Below are 21,740 nucleotides of genomic sequence, written 5' to 3'. Positions count from 1 at the left end.
CACCCACATAAAATCACATAGCAGGCGAAAAACAAGAGAATCTATAGCCCCTGAAAACATTTTAGCTGTTTAAACTGATTTAGTTGTTTGCAGTAGAAACAAAATAATACACACAAAACTCTACCAAGGTACTTTTATGATGTAAGAGAAACTTTGTTAAAGCTAGCTGTTATGTAGAAATCAGGATATTACTGTGTTCATCAGTGTAAGTATTTTACAGATTCAAACTGTCCTGTGTACCTCCGGTGTGGTAAGAGACTGAAATTCCAGCTAGGTTTGAACTTCCTACCAGAGTTTGTATCAATTACATTTTGATTGATATTTTTTTCTTTTTTTTAAATGATGATTTGCAAAATTGTATGTATTTGTTTGTAATCTCTACACTCTAAAAAAATGCTAGGTTAAAAACAACCAATTTTGGTTTATTTGGCAGCCCAGCGCTGGCTAAATTTTGGACAGAGCACATGTTGGGTTAAATGTTTTTATCCAACATGCTGGGTTGTTTTGTTTAAGTCAACTATTGTTTAAAAATTATTATATTGCTGGCTTTGAAATGGGCTGGAAATTAAAAATCGTAAAAATTATAGAGGCAGCAGCAATAATCAAAAGATGAACATTGATTATTAAACACCCATGGACAAAAATATAAGACAAATTAAATTTATTTGGGTGAATACAGCATAGTTTACAATATTACATACCATTAAACTCATTAAACATCATTTTAGAAATAAAAAATGTAACATTTAAAAGTAGCATTTTGTGTATTCAACCGTTCTCTGTAATCACTTTTCACAGAAATAGTGCTCATTCTCGTGCCGATGTGTCGCCCAAAATCTAAGCTGGTGATAGGCTGCTGTACGCCAGGGGAACTACGAACCTTAGACCCCCGCCTTGCGTTTCACTGGTAACTGAAAGATGCCGTGACTGACTCCATAACCTGCCCATAAACATACAGTACTGAGATTAGACATATTTTAACATGAAATTAAATTAAATTCAGTATTATAACAAATAAAATCACTTTATGTTATGCAAGGCAAAATGTTCCATCATGCAGCTGACTGACATCTTGTTCTTGCATGTTGCGTTGTGTAAAATAATATAATTTATACTACAGTAAAGACTTTATAAATTAAATAAAATGTATACAACATTTATTTTACTGAAGTCTAAACCCAACAGTTGGGTAAAAAAAAAACAAAAAAAAAAAAACTCAGCATTAACAATGACTAAGTAGCTTAGAGTGCAGAAAAACCAGCCAGCACCTGGGATAAAATATAAAAACAACCCAATAAAATGACCCAAAAGGCTGAACCCAGCATTTGGGTTAAAAATAACACATTTGTTTTTTGTAGCCAGGTCTTTGCTGAATGTCTACTTGTCTCTATGCTAAATTTGTTAATAGTCATAACAGATCAGTTCAGCATTGATCACAATAGTCAGATACTTTTGCCACAATAGATCCTCTCCAGTTATATCCTATTGAGTCATACCCCCCCCCCCCCTCTCTCTCTCTCTATCTGTACTATTTGTTCTTTGTGTGCTTTGATAATCTGATTTAGTCTTATTTTTTGTCCTGAGAAATTGCCAAATATGTTTGTGAGCACAGCCATCTCTGTTATCAATTAATAGGGCTTTCTTGTTAAAGAATTGGTAGTTTTCAATCTACGATTTTTTTTCTTTTACTTTTGTAAGTCTTCTTATATACATAAAAGTATTTCTTTAGTCTACATTATTATTATTATTATTATTATTATTATTATTATTATTATATAACCTATAATAATATAATTATTATTAGTTTTAATTTTTTTAGTTTGAGTAACAGGTCTCATGGCTGTGCCTGGGGTCTGTTGACTGCGGCTGACGTGGACTGCGACGTCACGGCGGGGTTAATTTAAATGGGGTTCAGGGGGAGCGAAACAGATTAAATTAGTTTGGGGGGAAACAAAGAGCCGGAGCGACGCATAAAGGCGGATGCTGGAGAAGAGTTCACACACGAAACTTCAGCAAGACATTTCAGTGTATCAGTGTGGAAACTTTCAGCACAGAAAACAAGTGAGTTAAATTTGCTATTTTCACAGCAACAGTTGTTATCTGACCGGTACATGAGTTTTGTATTTGATTTACTCCGTAAAACATTTTGAAAAGTGTCATTGGGAAGTTGTAAAGCGAAAAAGTGAATATATAGATATATTTTTTTCCACGCGATATACAATAAGAATATGTAAAGAAGAACAGAGTGAGGCAAAAACAAGTAGATTTTTCTTAGGACTGTTAAACTTTTAAAGAAGAGCGTTTAGATAAACACTCAGTATGAATTCAGTGGAAGTATTTGATAATAGTCCTCTCTTAATTTGATGTAAGGGGTTTTGTTATCCATAAACTAAAATACTAGCCGTTCTACATCCAATAGGAGCGCAAACATCTAGACTACTTTTGTGTTGCGAGCTGCTGCATTCTTGCAATGTAGGAGACTTGCAAATTATCTAAATATACATTATTTAAAGGAAAGTTGTACCTTTCTGCCTAAACGAAATATAAGTATTTTACAGAACAAAAACAATTTTGAGGTAATGTGCATGTATATTTGTCGATCATGTTAATAATCGATAAATGACACTTCTTCATATGCTCTAGCAGTTTTTTTTCTGTAATTTGACATACTTATAAAATTGTACATTTGTACGTTTAGTGGACTTAATTTTGAAGAAAATACATTTGATTACCATAATAAATTGATGTACAAAATATAAAACTATACATAATATGAAACTAATACTTGATACTGGTTTACACAGTTTAGGTAGAAATAGTATACCTACTTCTAAACTTGCTACCTGAATTTGTAGCCAAATTTTTATATCACAGTTTAAGACAATGTTAAGTATTTTGAGTACATTTACTGTTCATAAAGTATTATAGGCTGTCGCAAAACCGCTTAAAAATGCATTTTGAGCATAATTTGGCATGTTCTGAGTCAGCTCCCCTCACACTCAGTGTGCCCAGTTGCTAAGTAGATATTCATCTTTGCAAAAAGTTTTTACACAAAGCAGGTGGTGGTCCTACTAACCCATAGTGTTGTAGAGATGTTTGTCAGTGTTTTGAGTATCTTGTTTTTCTGTGCACTTTTGACCTTTGCTTATTTCAGCCCAACTGAAATCTAAACAGTAAATAATGTGTTTTAATTTCTAAATCATGTAAAGTGTGTGTGTGTGTGTGTGTGTGTGTGCACCTGGTATTCATCACGTTGTGGGGACCAAATGTCCCCACAAGGATAGGAATACCAGTAGATTTTGACCTTGTGGGGACATTTCTCAGGTCCCCATGAGGAAACAGGCTTATAAATCATGCACAATGAGTTTTTTTGATTAAGTAAAAGTGTGCACAATCTCCTGTGAGGGCTAGGTTTAGGTGTAGGGTAGGTGTAGGGCCATAGAAAGTACGGTTTGTACAGTATGAAAACCATTACGCCTATGGAATGTCCCCATAAAACATGTAAACCCAACATGTGTGTGTGTGTGTGTGTGTGTGTGTGTGTGTGTGTGTGTGTGTGTCTGTGTGTGTGTGTGTGTGTGTGTGTGTGTGTGTGTGTGTGTGTGTGTGTGTGTGTGTGTGTGTGTGTGTGTGTGTGTGTGTGTATGTGTGTGTCAGCTAATGCCTTAAACGTAGAATCACCATAATTCAGTTCTCTTCTTCAAAACTTTGTGTATGTGTGTGTGTGTGTGTGTTAGGGATCATTGTGCATTTAATGCTCTTGGCTTCATTCACTCTCTCTCTCTCTCCTCTTGAATAGAGTGATTAAAGTGAGTACGGTCAAAGGGTGCAGGGCAGAAAGGAATAGGACCGAGTTCCATCTTTTCTTCTCTTGCTCTTTCAGAGACCCTTTTCACCTAACCTGCATTCTGACCTGCCCCCCCACTCTTTCATTTCTCTTTCTTTAGACACTTTCAGGGCCTTTTCATCTCAGAGTGGGTCTAAGAAAGTGCAAAAAATGCACTTTTATTGAAGGGATTACACATTTGGAGCTATACCACTTCACAGCACTTCAGCAAAGTTGTAAACGTTCAACCTTTTGGCCTCTGCCCTGTTTTGATGTGAGCATAGAGAGACAGAAAGAAATTCTTTGGGTCCAAACAATGTGATCAGATCAAACAAAAACAGACAGAAAGTGAGAGAAGAAAACTGATAACATGATTATTAACCAGTTCATTTGAATAATTCTGGGCGGTGAGTGCAAAAATGTATTATACATAGACATGTTATTATTTATATGTGACTCTGGACCACAAAACCACTCATAAGTAGCACAGGTATATTTGTAGCAATAGCCAACAATACACTGTATGGATCAAAATGATATTAAGTAAAGATCACGTTCCATGAAAATATTTTGTAAATTTCCAACCTTAAATATATAAAAACCTAATTTTTGATTAGTAATATGCATGGCTAAGAGCTTAGTTTGAACAACTTTAAAGACGATTTTCTCAATATTTGATTTTTTTTTTTTTGCACCCTCAGGTTCCAGATTTTCAAATAGTTGTATCTCGGCCAAATATTGTCAAACCATACATCAATGGAAAGCTTATTTATTCAGCTCTCAGATGATGTATAAATCTCAATTTAAAAAATTTATGACTGGTTTTGTGGTCCAGGGTCATATAAAGACACCCCTCATGTTTTGTTAGCCAAGCGAGTTGCACTTAAGGGCTTTATTTCACATTACTACAAAGGAGAAATGGAGTGTGTTTCAAAGTGATACTACAAAGTCCTTTTGCCCTCTGCATAGTAGTGATATGCTTTTAACTTGACTTCTGGTTATATGAGTGTATGTATTCAGGGTGCATATGTAACACATCTCAGCCGCTGATTTCTCAGGGATGTAGTTACATGTTGGAAACAAGGATGTAGTTACATGTTGATTTGTGTGTGTATGTGTGCCTCACTAACTCTGAACTCTCAGATTCACAGGCCTCTAGTGCTATGCTGGTCACAGTTTCTGTCAGAAAGCATTTGGTGTAACACTTACTTAATGCTTTACAGCACTGGACTGACGACAGCCTTTGTGTGTGTGTGTGTGTGTGTGTGTGTGTGTGTGTGTGTGTGTGTGTGTGTGTGTGGACATCCCCCAGCTGCACACGCCCATCAGAAAGAATGATGGGAGACTCACAAAGATTTATGACTGCTAGCCTCAGACCCGTGTTTGAGTAAATCTTGCGCTGAGGTGAACTTAAACAGCTGTTTTTGGTTTGAACACTGTCTCCAGACGTCTCTCTCCTCCCCCGTGTCTATCTGTCAGTCTGTCTCTCTGCGGTTTAGATGACTGATAAAGCCAGTGCTGACTTGAACTCCCTCTGCACTGTGTCTGAGGACTAACGCTCACTCAGTACCAGCTTAGCCTTAAGGGCCTGCTTTGCTCCAGACTTAATGAAAGCACCTCCATTTAATATAGTCTTTACAGGAAAATGCAGCACTTGTAATAGAATTTAAGAGCTGCTGAAAGGAAAGACTCCAAATGGAAATCTGTAATTGAAAAGTGGCACTGATAAGCGTGAAACTGTGCCATATGTCTGACTATGAGTGAAGTGGGTCAGAGCTTTTTGTTGTTTTCTCTGCTATGGAAATGAGTTTGAAGTCCAGCTGGTTGCGCGGCGAGGGACTCGCGCACTCGAACGCTGGGTGCTGGAACGCTCTGAAAAGATGTGAGGGGAGGAGAGAGGACCAGAGGAGGGGAGAGAAGAGAAACCGTGTGTGTCCAGCGGTCCCGCATTCCTCTGCGCTTGTGATAATGGAAGCCCTGTGGCGTATGATGAGTGAGTAAGGCCCTCAAAGAGTGTGTGTGTTTCTGTGGGAGGAATGGGCCTTTTAAAGGGCTTTCTACCCTCAGAGTGTACGAGGTGTGTGTGTGTGGACCCAGCGGGTCAGAACAGCCTCGTTAGGATGTCTGGAACACCCCCCTCCATCATTCATACACACATAACACAAAGAAGACTGCCTGATGAGAGATTTCGGAGAAAGGTCAGAGAGAAAAAAGGTGAGGAGGGGGAATTTTTTGGACCCAGAGAGGGGGTGAAGACATTTTTGGGCCAGGAAAATGGGGGTTGGGGTGCTCAAGATTTGTGTTTTTCTGAGAGAGGTTAGTCACGCTCCACTGAGCGGCTGACACTTAATTACTGTTTGGAGGGAGTTGCAGGATTTACTGGGTCAACAGAATATTTTATAAACGGCTTTAGAAGAGCATTTAGTGTCTGAGAGTGAGAGATGGAGGGGAAAAAAGAACAGAGGTAGAAAGCATTTTTACTGCCTCTGCTTATGGTGACCTATAAAGGTCTGGCGCCTGAGTGATGAGGGTCGGCGTTCGGCTGGGACAGGAGTTTGAGTGCGAAGTTACGGCTGAGAGATAGCGAGAGTCCAGAACACTTCACTCAGCCACAATGGGAACGAGAACAACTAGAAAACATGATCCGATGAGCCCTCTGGAGTGGACACATCGACTGCAGTGAATGGAAAGTGCTATAGTCAGAACGAGAGACTTGTTTGGACCTAATAGATGCTTAATTATCCTTAAAGACAGTACAATACTGCTTTTCATCAGTCCAGCTAATTCTGGCTGCTTTGAGGCTTGCGTCTTACAGAGACTGTTCTCGCTTTCAACAGGAGATCAGCTTTTGTTACCGTTAATTGCTTTTCCTGCTAACAGAACTCTGAACCAGGATGTCGTCTTATTGACAAAAAAGTCACTCCCACACTGACAATGGTGCTGAGTTGTTAGTAAATGTGTCTGTGGGAAGCTGGCTGATGTGTGAATGTGAGTTCTGTAATCTGTGTGGGTCCATATGTGAGTGTACGTCTCTGTGTGAGCTGCTGCTTCAGTCCTCTTGCCGTCACTTCCACAGAGCGTTCCGGAAGAATGGCGTCCCGCGGCGATGATTCCATTCTCTTCAGACAATGCGCTCCTACTATCTCACAGCAAGCGGGCGAATCATCGCCATGGAGATCACAAGCAGAGGCTAAAGAGCGCGTTCGCGCAGCCAGAGTCACAAACACAAAACCCATATAAGCAAATCTGTGTACATGCAGAAACCCTAATTTAAGATGATCCAGTCAAATAAATGTGACATTGAAAAAGCTCTTTTATTGGGAAAAAAAGTCTTTTTTCAGTCGCTACCATTTGTGGTGTTAGTGGAACTAACATCCCACTGTTGTCGGCAATGTAGGGTCTTTGGGTTTTTTTCGGTTTTGAATGCTGACATGTTAAAAAGCAGAAGAGCATGTATACACAGCTGAGCAGAGACAGAGAGAAAACACAGATGTGAAGACTATGGCGCCGGATGCCAGCAGGACAGAAGGACATGTTCAACACATCAACTCTCTTTCTCTTGAGTGTGAATGGGTGTTTAGTCACGGCTGGGAATGTTGTGTTTGTGAGCGTCGTTTTGGATGTTTACGTTTGATGATTCACAGCAACAAGCTGGTACAGTGGCGGTGCTTTCAGTGCCAAGAACATCATTATCATAATTCCAAGACAATCACTATGTTTTTTCCCATTTCAGTAGCTGTTGCATCATACTTCTGTGTGATGTGTTTGTGTGCCATTTCTGTGGGCGGCCAGAGAAATTTAAGCGCTGTTGTTACAATATAATCTGGTGGCAGTGATAGCAGAGAATCATGCAGTCCTTCAGCATTATGACCTTTTGTGTTTGCACAAGCCAAGTCTGCGACATTTTAATGCCAGTCCGTTGAATTCAGTCAGCGAAGCTATAATTAATCATTCTGAATGATCATCCTTATCAGCTCCATCCATTCATTTCTAATTGGGAATTTGAAATATTAAAAGGGCAAAGTAATGCCTCGGCATAGATGGCTCGATTACTCTCCTGCCCTTTGATAACAGTACTTATGACAGAAATTGTTCAGTTACTGAAACTTGCAATTTTGCTCTGCAACAGCTGATTTTTCTGTGTGTTTTTCAGAATGCGTGGCCTGTTTTCCACCCTCATCGTAGTGCTGGTGGCCTTAATGATCGTGACCACAGAGGCTGGGAAAAACAAGAAAGGTATAAAATATTGGAAGAAACCACCTCTCCCTTCTGTCTTTTCTTCCCTTAGTTCAGCTCTCATATAGAATTATATCCTGTGATCTCTCACTTTGAATCTTAAGGCTGGATTACATTACTTTTGAACAGATATTGCCTCAATTTGTAGTCTAATCAAGTCAGTGCTGATTGCTGAAAGTCTGAGCTAGTCTGCAAATTTTGTGCATTTAATAGAAAATTGCATATAGAATGATGGGCACAGACTCACATATTTAGTTTCTATCCAGTCGGAGGTTTGTTGTGTTAGGAACAACTTGAAAGTTGTTTACTGTATAATGCCGTTTTTTTCTTCTGTAACCATTTACAAAGATGATGAATTCTGTCATCATCAAGTTGTTCCAAATCTGTATGAGTTTCTGTCTTTTGTTGATCATTAAATAAGATATTTTAAAGAATGTTGGTAGTCTAGCAGTTGCTTTATTTTAGTAGCTACCAGCAACTCATTGCTTACCAACATTGTTTAACTCTTTCCCCACCAAACACAGAATTTTCCAATATTTATGATACAACACTTCCCCGCCAAACACACAATTTTTCATGTTGTCACTCCTGAATCTCCTGAATGAGTACAGAATCTCTTGATCGAAAACACAGGCGAGGAAGATGCAAAAACGTGCAATCTCATATGTAAGCAGATGCATATAAAAAATAATGTGATTATCAACCATAAACAGCACATAAAAATTAAAACTGCCTAATGTTACTGAGTAAAATGTCAAACTAGGAAGTGGTAAAGGACTAGGCATGCTTTGGGAGTGCTGATGGTAGCAATCTACTGCATCTTTGCTTTGATCATCGTGCTGAATATGATCCAGATGTAGTCTTTAATAAAAAGAATGTTGCTGAAAATGTTGCTTTTTTTAATAAAACGTACCTACATTAAAATGTTGATAAAAATGCTTGAGGCTAAAGGCTCAGTTCTTCATTTTGATGTATTACATGTTCAGATATTTATACAACAAAATATTCTGGGGGCCATGAAATTTTAGTGAAAATGATCAAAAATGCTAGCAGTGCTGGCAACATTTGTCAAAAACGCTGGCGGGGAAAGAGTTAAAATATCTTCTTAAAATTTTCAAGTTTTGTGTTAACTATTCTTCTAAGCCTACACTGATCACTGAACATTTGTTGCTTTTAACATAAGCAGTTTTCTATGAGTTTCTGTAATATTTGGCTTTACTTGAGGTGAAGGTAATCACATGAAGTAACGCTGCTGCCTGTGTGTCATATAATAGAGAAGAATAAAGGAGGCAAGGGTGGATCGGACTGTGCGGAGTGGCTCTATGGCAGTTGTGTGGCAAATAACGGAGACTGTGGAGCAGGCACGAGGGAAGGCACATGCAATGAGCAGGTCAAGAAAGTCAAATGCAGAGTGCCCTGCAACTGGAAGAAAGAATTTGGAGGTGAGTGAAACTGTGGTAAATCAGCTGAAATCTTCTAACTTCTCACAATTCCCTTTTGTGTAGTCATCACTTTTGTTTTTGTATTTATTTTTAATATTTAGAGTTTTTGTGCTGCTGTGTGTTTCATTCGGTGCATTTCATCTTATCTCAGTCAAATCCTATGTTGTAACTCATTTCATGCAGCTGACTGCAAGTATAAGTTTGGTAACTGGGGCGAGTGTGACGCAGCCACAAGCACAAAGAGCCGCACTGGCACTCTGGTAAAGGCTCTCTTCAACGTCGACTGTCAGCCAACCGTCTCTGTGTCCAAACCCTGCACCACCAAGGTCAAAAACAAACCCAAAGGTAAATCTTCAAACCCTCAAGCTTCTGCTAGATCTTTTTGTGTGCAGTTTTGGGAAAGTTACTTTGGAAATGTAATAGGTTACAGATTACAAGTTACCCTATTTGGAATGTAATAATTAGTGAACTATTTCAATTACTTTAAGGTTATGTAACTAATTTGCAACTATTTTTCAACTGTTAAGCAGGCAGGGTTAACCTTACAGTAGTACTCAATACTGATTACTGTCAGACTTTCAAAATCCTTCATCACTTGAATGAACATTATAATTATTTAATTTTAAAGCACAGCGACCACAAGGTCAGACCTTAGTTTATCTTTTTACTCTGAGATCGCTCTGAGGTTAAATACTGATTTAAAAGCATAACACGATATAGTTTAATAGCTATGATACTGCATTTGAAATCAAATCTTTGGATAGCTATGACAGGAAACACTGGCATCTAACAATGCTTTGAAAAAAAAAGCATATACATAAAATCAAATAAGCATGTGTCTGTGTTCTGAAACATTGGTATCTCATTTTTTAGAGCAGTTAATTTAATTTGTGAAAGAAATCCATCAAAATTATTTAGATGTAACCCCCCTTTGTAATCGTTAACATTTTCAAAAGTAGCTGTAATTTAATTACAATTTTTTTCTCAGTAACTGTAACAGATTAGTTGCATTTATTTTGTAATTAAGTTACATAATTCTGTTACATGTAACTAGTTACTACACAACACTGTGTTAACATTCAACTAAGTCATTATTTCTTCAAGAGCTTCTTCAAACACACATGACTCAACAGGTGTTTTATTGTCAGCAGTTTCTTAGTTTGGTTTGGCTGAATGGAAAACGAAATGCATGTAATCTGCGCTGGTTGTGTAATCTTGGCCTGTTGGCCGTGGTGGGTGTCTGAGTGGGATTCTGAAATCAATAATGAACCTCTGCTCATACATAAGAGGCAGATGTCTAAGTCAGTCCTTTCAAATCGTGTGTTTGTGGTTAATATGCTTATCTGAATGTGGATTCCAGCAATAATACTGTAGCATTATTTTCTAAGAGCATGTGCATTTCCTAACCGGCGTGAGACAGGGAGGCGTCGTCGAGGTTCGGGTTTACCGCTGGATCTGAATAATGAGATTTTGTCAATCTCTCCACAGGAAAGAAAGGCAAGGGGAAAGGGAACTAAAGGGAGCAAGTGATCCAGAGGAGCAGTAAACACCCCGTGATCACCAGTCATCCAAACACGGCCTTTTATATCTCTACTCAGTGTTCTTCAGCATGAGCGCGACTCGCTCTACAGCCACAAACACATAGCTTTAGAAGACTATGACAGAGTTTCAGCTGAGTATTTGACACGTTACATGACTCTTTCATGTGTGAGGGAGGGGAGTGGAGAATAAAATGCCGTTGTTTAGCGTGTGGTGCCCTGTAGCTGACCCATTCCTCTGATGTTTCCCTCCAGGACAGATCTCTCTCTCTCTCTCTCTCTCTCTCTCTGCTATCTATCAGCTGTGTAAGCCTCAGGCCTCTCATTTGGGAAAAGGACAACAATCAGTAGAACTCAATCAGACACATCTATTTTATTACTGTTTTTCTTACAAATCTGGGTTTGTAAAATTGTGTAATTTACAGGATTATATTACTAGCGGGGTATACAAGTAGTGTTTGGATAAGTCACCCTTCTCTTTTTTGTATCCTAAAATATAAAACTGAGGAGTGTTGTTTGAAATAAATGATTTCTCTTTTTCTATAAAAGGTGTAGTTTATGTAAAAGCAAAAATACCCCAATACTTTTGACTTGACTAACAGATCCAAGGGTGACAGAGGGTTAAACGGCATGGAAAGGAGTTGGTTCCCTCTTGTGCAAACTTGTTTTATAAACATTTCAGAAAGACAGCAAAGTTTTGTTACTGAGCTCTGTGTGTTATATGTAGCTAACTAAAGATAAATGAGTGATGACAGTTCATTATTAAAGACACTTGAGCCCTTCAAATTTCTCATTATGCAAACCCACATGTGTGTTCATGAATATGTACTGTAAATAAGCATTCTCGTCTCCTCATGGTCAGTGCGCTTAAGATCTTTATTAAGCTTTATGCAATAAAAAAAGAACCATACACTCTTACTGTATGTACACTGGCTCTTTAAGGGCAGTGGTAGATAAGTCAATAATTACAGTGTGTTCATTCCATCAGCTTCACTGGGTTAATAATCTGACTTTGCCCTTCAGCTGGTACAGTTATATGCGGGAAGTCAAAAGTTTACATACACCTTGCAGAATCTGCAAAATGTTAATTATTTTGCCAAAATAAGAGGGATCATACAAAATGCATGTTATTTTTTATTTAGTACTGACCTGAGGAAGATATTTCACATGCAAGATGTTTGCATATAGTCCACAAGAGATTTTTAAAAAATGACCCTGTTCAAAAGTTTACAAACGCTTGATTCCTAATACTGTGTTGTTAAATAAATGATCCACAGCCTTTTTTTTTTATATTCATGAGTTCCATGTTTGTCCTGAACAGTTAAACTGCCCGCTGTTCTTGAGAAAAATCTTTCAGGTCTAACAAATTCTTAGGTTTTTTCAAATTTTTGTGTATTTGACTTTGAACCCTTTCCAACAATGACTGTATGATTTTGAGATCCATCTTTTCACACTGAGGACAACTGAGGGACTCATATGCAACTATTACAGAAGGTTCAAATGCTTACTGATGCTTCAGAAGGAAACACAATGCATTGAAAACTTTTTGAATTTGAAGATCAGGGTAAATGTAACTTATTCTGTCGTCTGGGAATGTTCTGTAGCTTCTGAAGGGCAGTACTAAATGAAAAAAAAAAAGGATATTTAGGCAAAATGCACACATCCTCATTCCATTCAAAAGTTTACATGCCTGACTAATGCATCGTTTTTACTTCTGGAGCATCAGTGAGCATTTGAACCTTCTGTAATATTTGCATTTGAGTCCCTCAGTTGTCCTCAGTGTGAAAAGATGGATCTCAAAATCATACAGCGATGGTTGGAAAGGGTTCAAATACACAAAATGCTGAAAAACCAAAGAATTTGTGGGACCTGAAGGACTTTTCTGAAGAACGGCAGGCAGTTTAACTGTTCAGGACAAACAAGGGACTCATGAACAACTATCACTAAAAAAACAGCTGTGGATCATTCAGTTAACAACACAGCATTAAGAATCAAGTGTATGTAAACTTTTAAATGGGGCCATTTTTATCAAATCAACTTTCATTGTCTTTTGCGGACTATATGTAAACATCTTTTTATTTTTCTATTTCTTATTCAGGTCAGTACTAAATAAAAAACCACGCATTTTGTATGAGCCCTCTTAATTTGGTCAAATAATGAACATTTTGCAGATCCTGCACGGTGTATGAAAACTTTTGACTTCAACTGTAATTTACATTTTATAAACATTTAAAGTGGCCAGAGAAAAGACAGCCTCATTTTGCTGTACTGGTCATCTAATAGACGCTAAGGTTTGACCTTTGCTATTTTCAGAATTGCAGAAGGACAATATTTAGTAACCGATCGGATTGCATGATGGAATTTCTTTAGTACAGTTACAAAAGGAGTTACAGTTACATAACTCTCTTAGAGATAATGATATTCCAATGTGAAGTCTTCTTAGAGTTTGCATCACAGTTGGCGATACTTTTTATAAAAGCACAGCTTTGAATGACTAAGATTTGTAGCGAACAGCCTATTTCAGCATAGTCCATGAATCAGAAGACCAAAGCAAGATTGAAACATTCAGAAAAATGGAAATCTGGTTTTAAATTCTTTTTCAATGGCATAATAGTCTCTTAGTCTGTCTTCACCGCTCATTAAAAAGAGATTCAGAGCGCTATGAAAGGAAATTTGATGTGCGTATGAGGTAGAAACATGAAACCAAACCTAAGACGTTGGAGAGGCAAGTCTCTGCATCTTAAAATGATGCTAATGAATGAATAATCTCTCTTCCAGACCAGGCCTAATAACAGACCAGAGCGCCATGACCTCTTTGGTTTAATGCTTTAAAGTCTGTAATTGCTGAAACTGGCAGCTTGTTAATAATGTAACAACATGAGCCCTAAAACATCAACACTTTTCTCCCCCTGTGCTAATTCTGACCACATGTTCTTAAACAAACTGTGGGAGATCATTCCTTCTGGTTTACATGCTGCGGTTTCATCAGTTACAAACTGTGTATTTAAAATTATACTGCATCGTGAGAAAACAATATTATGAAGTGGATCTCTATTAAATCAACATTGTGTTTTACAAAGGGGAAATAAAACCAATTTTCCATTTCTCAAAGTACGGACAGTCCTTTGTGCCCCGTTTGAAATGAAACGCTTGAAATTGAACATCTTATAAACAGGTTAAATAAATGTACTAGTCTTTTCCTATTTTTTTTTTTTTTGAAGTATATCACAAATTATAAATGCTTTCAACAGTTTTGCATACAGACGACAATACATTGAATATTTAATCTGTAAAATCACATGAAGTTCATTAACTAAATACAAGAGGAACACAAACATCCAGACATTAAATGCAGGGAAGAAATAATACTTTCAAGAGCATATATTCTTCATAACTAAACATATTTACACACCCCTGTAAGATCAAACCCTTACAGTGACATTTCTCAGCTCAGTATAGAGTGTCTCATCCCATTTCAAGTCTATAATGCCTATCCCAATCCATTGAGGAGATCCTTTTGAATTTTGACCTATTCCAAAACCTCAAGAGGATCACGCTAAGAGGATAATGATGACTAACTTCTCCCAGCCTGAACCACATGCCCTGAATTTGTCACTCTGAATGTAATGGACTACACAGCTGTTGTGGTCAGCAAGCAGCTTCAATCTATGACTTCCTTCATTTGGAAAGTGAAAGGTGCAGGTGTAGGAAACTGAATCTCACTCGAAAGAACCGTGTCAAACAGGAAGGTTTTCCATATGTTATCAGTTCTGGCAGTTTACCTCTGTATGACGAATCTGCATCCTCTCACAGAAGTCTGGGATCAGAAACAGTGTTAATACTAACCAAAAGGACTTGATTGATATAATTTGTGCTGTACTGGGAATATAAATGAATCAATAAAATCCTATAATTCACTGCTGTAGTTCTCTCTCTTCACTTTTGGGAATAATGAGCCATCAAAGGCTTGATCTTCACATTACTGTAGTGCAAAATTCCAGTGGTCTTAGCAGTGCAGCAATGATCAGATTACTGGAAAAGCCATTTGTTTCATGACCACATCTTGATTTCTTCAATGATTCAGTCTCTTGTCTATCTCGCCATCGTCTTCTTGTAAACGCTGATTCCTTAATACATAAACTTTTGGTTATGACACACTGTTTCAGTATTGTGTGACTATGAAGCCTCACAAAGTACTGCACAATGCCTCCCAAAGTTTCAAAGGTATCAGAGCCAGAAGAGCCAGGACAACCTCCATATCATACCCTTAATCTCCGCTGGCTGCTTCTTCCCTTAGTTCACCTGGTGCCGATGTTCTTATACTGGCACATGAGCAAGTTTTTGAAGGTCTTTTTGAAGGTGGCATTACAGAGTGCATAGCAAGCTGGGTTGATGGTGCTGTTGACGTAGCAGAGCCAGTATCCAATGGCCCAGACTGTGTCCGGAACGCAGGAGTGGCAGAAAGTGCTGATTAAAACCATCACGTTGTACGGTGTCCATGTGATAATGAAGGCCAGCAGGATGGCGAAGATTGTCTTTGTTACTTTCTTCTCTCTTGCTGCCATCTGCCTTTTCCTTTTCACCTGGCTGCGGGCGATGCTGGCAAACTTGCGTGCCACTGTGCGGGGACGGTTCACGGGAATGGAGCGCCTCTCGCCAGTACTGTTTGGTGGGACGATCTCAATAGCGGTGATGCACTCGTCTCCTGCTTGTTTGGTGACTATCTTGATCTTGGACCATTTGGACTGAGGGTTGGCTTTAGGTGCGGCAGCTGGCGCGGGTGTCAGGCCGGCGTCTGAAGTCACCTCACTGTTCGCACGTTCTTTAGGCTCTTTAGGTGCTATGCTGGCCGTGCTGGAGTCATTCGAGCTCTCCTTCTCCTCCGGCTGCACGGAGTCAGCTTTCGCGGACACCACAGATTCATCTAGCTTGCCGTTCTTCATGGTGTCCACCGTGGAACAGGTATCCAGACTGGGCTTGGGAGGAGATTGGTTGTTGTTGTTCTGCTTCAAGATGTGACTCTTGAGCAGTCCGCCAGACTTCTGCCCTTTTTTCTCCTTTTTAACCTCAGGCTTCTGCTTAGAAACACGGCTCCGGCTGGCCAGAGAGATGTGCACGTAAAGCACTGTCATGATGACCACGGGCAGGTAGAACGCGGCGATGGCCGTGCCGAACGTGACCGCGGGGTTGGAAAGGAACTGGATGTAACATTCACCAGGTGCTACGGTCCGTGCTCCGACGATGAACTGCCAGAACAGGATAGCGGGAGCCCACAGGATGAAAGAGAGGATCCAGGCAGATGCAATCATGAGGCCGGCCATCTTGGTGGTTCTGCGTGTGGGATAACTTAGAGGTTTGGTCACACAGAAGTATCGGTCGAAGCTGATGATTAACAGGTTCATGACGGAAGCGTTGCTGACCACGTAATCCAGCGCGAGCCATAGGTCACACACGACAGGGCCGAGCGGCCAGTAGCCCTTGATGATGTAGACGGTGTAAAGGTTCATGGAGAACACACCGATGATCAGATCTGCACAGGCCAGGCTGAAGAGGAAGTAGTTGTTGACCGTCTGTAGGTGTCGATTGACCTTGATCGAGAGCATGACGAGGATGTTGCCCACAACGGTGACAAAGCTGAGGGATCCTGTAACCAGTGCGATGAAGACCATCTCAACCGTTTTATACGGGCTGCCGCCGTCCGCCTCCACCGCTGCACATGAGCCATTGGTGCTGCCGCTGTCACAACTGAAGTTGGCATCACTGGATACGTTGCTCAGTGAGCCTGAAATACACACACAACACACATTTAAGGTTTTCAGAATGTGTGGATGCAATCATAGACTGATAAATATATAAGCAGTGTTTGCGTATGGAGGAACAGCATGACATTCATTATGATGCATACTACTGCTGCTGCAGAGCATTCATTTGCATCCTGAAATATATATATATATATGCTGTTTATATTAAAAGGAAGAAGCCTAGTTCTCCATGAGTTCTGTAATGGTGCCCATATGTAAAGAAATAAATTGGTTGTGGGAAATCCTTTGGGACACCAGTGTACATTTGTTTGGTAGAATGCAACCCAGCTGGCAAGAAGTAATTCAACAGCACTGAAATCACTTAGAGCTGTTACAGTTATCATAAAACAAACATGCCTTTTAAATCTTAGTCTAATTTGCATTTTTTCTTTCAGTTTTGCAGGAGTGTGCGGCCTGAAATCAAACTTTAATTCAAACTTTTATTCTTTTTTCTTCAACAGCATCTGGTATATTGGAATACAGTTGACATTCTTTGAATAATTCCTACTGAATACTGAACAGCTTTGATTAATATAAAACTGTAACATTCAGCATCTATGTAACAATTGGCACTAACATCTGACAAATGAATGGTCATTAGGGTCAGAAAACAATACTTTTATGTATGTTATCTGTTTTTTATGTTAATGTGCCAGCATACAAAATGAGTTTTACGCTGTGTTATTATTAAAAGACCTGATGTTTTCATCATTTATTGTGAAATATTTGGTAACAATAAGGTTCAATTCATTAAAATGAGTTGGTGAAATAACAATAAATAATGTATGATATGTTTGCTGCATTTATCTTGCTTAAAGTGCCCCTATTATGCCTTTTCAAATATGATATTTCATGTAGTGTGTCATGTAGCTGTATGTGAACATAAACTATCTGCAAAGTTGTGACGCCGACAGTGCACTATAAATAAAGTTTTTGTCTATCAAAAAAAAGAGTCGGCTCACATTCGCCTAAACGAGTCGTCAGCAATTCGAATCTTTTTTCTGTAACGGCCACACGTCACGAGCTACACATTTGCGTAATGTCCGCCCACATTCAATTTCGCGAACAACTTGCCCGCCCACAAACAGCAGGCCTACCATTTTCACGTGGATTACATCATGTCAAGAAGACGCCCTGCGCTGTGACAGCCTGTGAGAGTGAATTGGTTTTATATGCCCTTCCAAAAGATGAAACTATCAGTGGTTAACATTAATTTTTTCAACACCTCAGCAGTCCAATGCCAATCTTGTGTTGTGTTCGCGTCATTTTACTGATGACTGTTTTTCCAATCTTGGGGAGTAACGTTACAACGCGAGATTCACCAAAAGCTTGGTTTTAAAAAATGGATCAGTGCCCAGTTTATTTGGACCGGCTTGCTCCTCTGAACTTCTACCTGTAAGTATGATTAATAATTGTATTTTCTAGCGATCGTTCAAAATACGTCTTTGTGTACGTTATGGTGTGTAACAACCCCGCACATGTCTTGGTAACCGGCTAACTTGCGTTTCTGTAGTTCTGTTGTTCAGCTGTGAGTGCAATGTAGTCTAAAAAGTCTTGTGATTGATGCAGCTTGACTGTCTGTCTGCCTTATTAGTTTAAGTAATGATAATGATAAACGATGGCTTAACGCAGTGTTATGGATTGTACAGTGTTGAAGTTCACAACGTAGAGGTGTGCCCGGTTCGCTTACAAAAGCAAATTGCAAACACTGTCCACAGTTAACATATGACACCCACTGAGAAACGTCCTGCTCCGGTCGTGCTTGCAAAACAGTTTCTTGTCGATGTGACACTTCAACCGTTTCATCGTCAGACTCCGGCTCGAATTGATAGGGTAAAATCGAGGCTATCTTTTCTATGCATTAACAGGTCTCCGCAGCTGTCATTCAGTTATGCCAATGGGCGTTTCGTTTTGCGCTGTAGCGGTAGACCAATCCAAAAGGACTGCACCATCTGACCAATCACAGCAGTGAGGGCTCACGGAAAGGAGGGGTTTAGAGAGACTGATTCTTCGAACTGCTTCACACGAGTCGTTTACGAATCATTTAGAAACGGGGTAAAAATAAATCTAATTTTGGAGAAAACTAAAGTGTTTTTTGAACTTGCATACATGTAAACCTGTTTTAAGAGACTATTACAACAATATTAACTACCTTTAAAATGGCATAATAGGGGCACTTTAATGTTAATTTATAAAAAAAAAAATTTACATTTCATGTTGTGTAAATTAGCAATAATCTATTATGAACAAACATTAATTAACAATGAAAAATGGTATATTTATGAAATAACACTAACCAACAATACTGTTCAAAAGTTTGGGATTTTTAATGTTTTTTGTCACGAGAGAAGGATGAGATCTGGGTCCAAATGCAGGGAAGGTAAGTATATATTTAATAAACACAAATAAACAAAACCAAAAGGCCAACACGGCACAACACGACTTGAAACACACACACACACACAAATAAACAAAACTGAAACACGGTCAAAGATCCAGGAGCCAGAAACACAGAAACAAACCATACAGAAGACAGCATACAGGAAACAATGCAGACTCAACAGGGTAGTGGGAGAGTGGAGATTATAAAGACAATGGTGATTGTGAACAGCTGTGGATGTGAGTGACGAGACAGGTGTGCACACTCAAGGGAGTGAAAGTGCCGGGGGAAGGGAAACAACGACCTCAGGTGGCTGAGGGAAGACCCACAGCCCAGATCATGACAGTTTTTATGTTTAGGAGACTTTTCTGCTCATCAAGGCTGCATTTACTTGATTAAACATTTAGGAAAAAAATGTAAAATTTTGAAATATCATTGAAATTTAAAATAACGGTTTTCTATTTTATTATACATTAAAATATAATTTATTCCTGTGAATCAAAGCTGAATTTTTATCATCATTACTCCAGTCTTTAGTTCCTTCAAAAATCATTCAAATATGCTGATTTATTATCAATTCTGGAAACAGTTGTGCTGCTTAAAAAAAATAACCTGTGATACTTTTTCAGGGTTCTTTGATAAATAAAATGTTAAAAAGAACAGTATTTATTTCAAATAGAAATCTTTTGTAACAACATACACTACCATTAAAAGTTTGGGGTCAGTACATTTTTTCTTGCTTACTTTCTTTGAAACAAAAAATACATTTATTCAGCAAGGATGTGTTAAATTAATAAAAAGTGATAGTAAAGACTGTTAGAAACTTTGTTAGAAAAGATTTCTATTTTGAATAAATGCTGTTCTTTTTAACTTTTTTATTAATTAAAGAATCTTGAAAAAATATCACAGGTTCCATAAAAATCAGCTTAACTGTTTCCAATATTGATAATAAATCAGAATATTACAATTTCTGAAGTTCTGTGACAACAGCTTTGAGCATCAGCTTTGCATCATAGAAATAAATTATATTTTAAGTATTTTAAGTATATTAAAATATAAAACGTTTTAAATTGCTATAATATTTCATAACATTACTTTTTCTTTGTATTTTTGATTTAATAAATGGAACTTTAAAAGCGCATATCAGACTTCTTTAAAAAAAACATTAAAAATCACTTTTTAACGGCAATGTAGATTAATACATGTTGTAAAAATGGTTGTTCATTGTTAATTCAAGACACCTAATGCACTAATTGAAGCTTATTCTAAAGCTTTACCAAATAACTACTGATCTACACATCATTTGTGTTCAAATCTGACAGTGTGAGAGCATTCAGGCATTGGGTGAGCAGTCCAAGGTGAAGAGAAGATTAATTAAATCCTCATGATTAATAACATGCTCATGTTTTATTCAGATACACAAGCTTGACTCCTTACAACATTACCCAATCAAAGAATGCAAAGCTGCTCTGTCGTTAAATTCAACTGACCCCCTGGACATCCTAATGATCTAAGCTGCTCAGGAACAATTAAAAATGATTTGACATGGAACTCCGAGAACCTTAGTGCTGAGGAAAATAATCATCTCTAGCCTGTGAAAACCACACTTCTACACAGGCATTTATACACACACAGTTTGCATTGAATGAATATTCATATTGCTTCCTTTATATAGATATTCAAGTAGGGATCTTGTTTTATGAAATATTGAGGGTTTTGGCATGAGATTGTGAATGTGGGCTGCATTTCCAGAGGTTTCGTCATGATGCATGCTGCATGCTAAACTTTACAAGAGACAGTGGAGACCATAAAAAGGCAAGTAAAAAATCGACATAATTCTTTTGAATGCATAAATGTGAGAAGGTTTTGGTCTTAGGTCACGTCTTATCTATTATCTTCATGTATACTACTGAGAAGCTGTTGCCATACTGAAAGTATTAATCGAATATGCAAAAACCTCAGGTCAGACACTAAATGCACAAAATACACTAAGCAAGTGCATACAGATCTGGCCATTTAAAATGCGCGCGGGAAGTAAAGTGGTCTCGCGTGACGCCGGTGTATTCCAAAGGAACACGGAAAATACAATGACATAGGAAAGACATGATCAGTAGGGGGCAGTCATGTAACGCACTGGACTGGAGCAGGCTGAAAACATTGCTGCAAACTAAAAGGTACGGTAACCTGGAGGGGACACCTTCGGTTCACTTATGTTTGTCGTGGCCACACAAATGAATTCGTAGGAACGTCATATTACTTTTTGTCATTGCCACGAGATATTAATTCCTGGGAATGTCATATTATGTCGTGGCCACAAGATTATTTTGTCGAGGTAACGACATCCTAATGTTTAATGCATAAACAAACCTGCGTAACCATAACCCAGGATTATCAGAGATAGGTTTGTTAATATTTTTTATTTTGAGTTAAGAAATGATTATATTAATTGTTATAGAAATTAATGCAATATTAAGTTATATATTAACAATAGGCAATGCTGTATATGCGAATGTCTGT

At 38.4% G+C, this 21,740-nt stretch overlaps 2 protein-coding genes across 2 annotated transcripts in view; one reads left to right on the top strand and one right to left on the bottom strand.

Moving 5' to 3' along the window:
* The first annotated feature begins 1,920 nt into the window (after nt 1-1,920).
* Nucleotides 1,921-14,959, top strand: mdka (midkine a). Its single transcript, XM_073836014.1, has 5 exons — nt 1,921-2,061; nt 7,980-8,062; nt 9,337-9,504; nt 9,688-9,849; nt 10,993-14,959. Exons 2-5 carry the CDS (start codon nt 7,981-7,983, stop codon nt 11,019-11,021), a joined length of 441 nt encoding a protein of 146 aa, XP_073692115.1. The 5' UTR covers nt 1,921-2,061; nt 7,980; the 3' UTR covers nt 11,022-14,959.
* chrm4a (cholinergic receptor, muscarinic 4a) overlaps nt 11,900-21,740 on the bottom strand; it is a 28,406-nt gene continuing 18,565 nt past the window's right edge. The window contains exon 2 of the mRNA XM_073836012.1: nt 11,900-16,824. Coding sequence (XP_073692113.1) covers nt 15,341-16,824 — 1,484 coding nt within the window. The 3' untranslated portion in view covers nt 11,900-15,340. The remainder of the gene's footprint in view (nt 16,825-21,740) is intronic.

Source organism: Garra rufa, chromosome 3 (assembly GCF_049309525.1).
Source record: "Garra rufa chromosome 3, GarRuf1.0, whole genome shotgun sequence".
NCBI lineage: Eukaryota > Metazoa > Chordata > Actinopteri > Cypriniformes > Cyprinidae > Garra > Garra rufa.
Note: the sequence above shows the minus strand (reverse complement) of the source record. Positions and strands in the feature narration are given on the sequence as shown.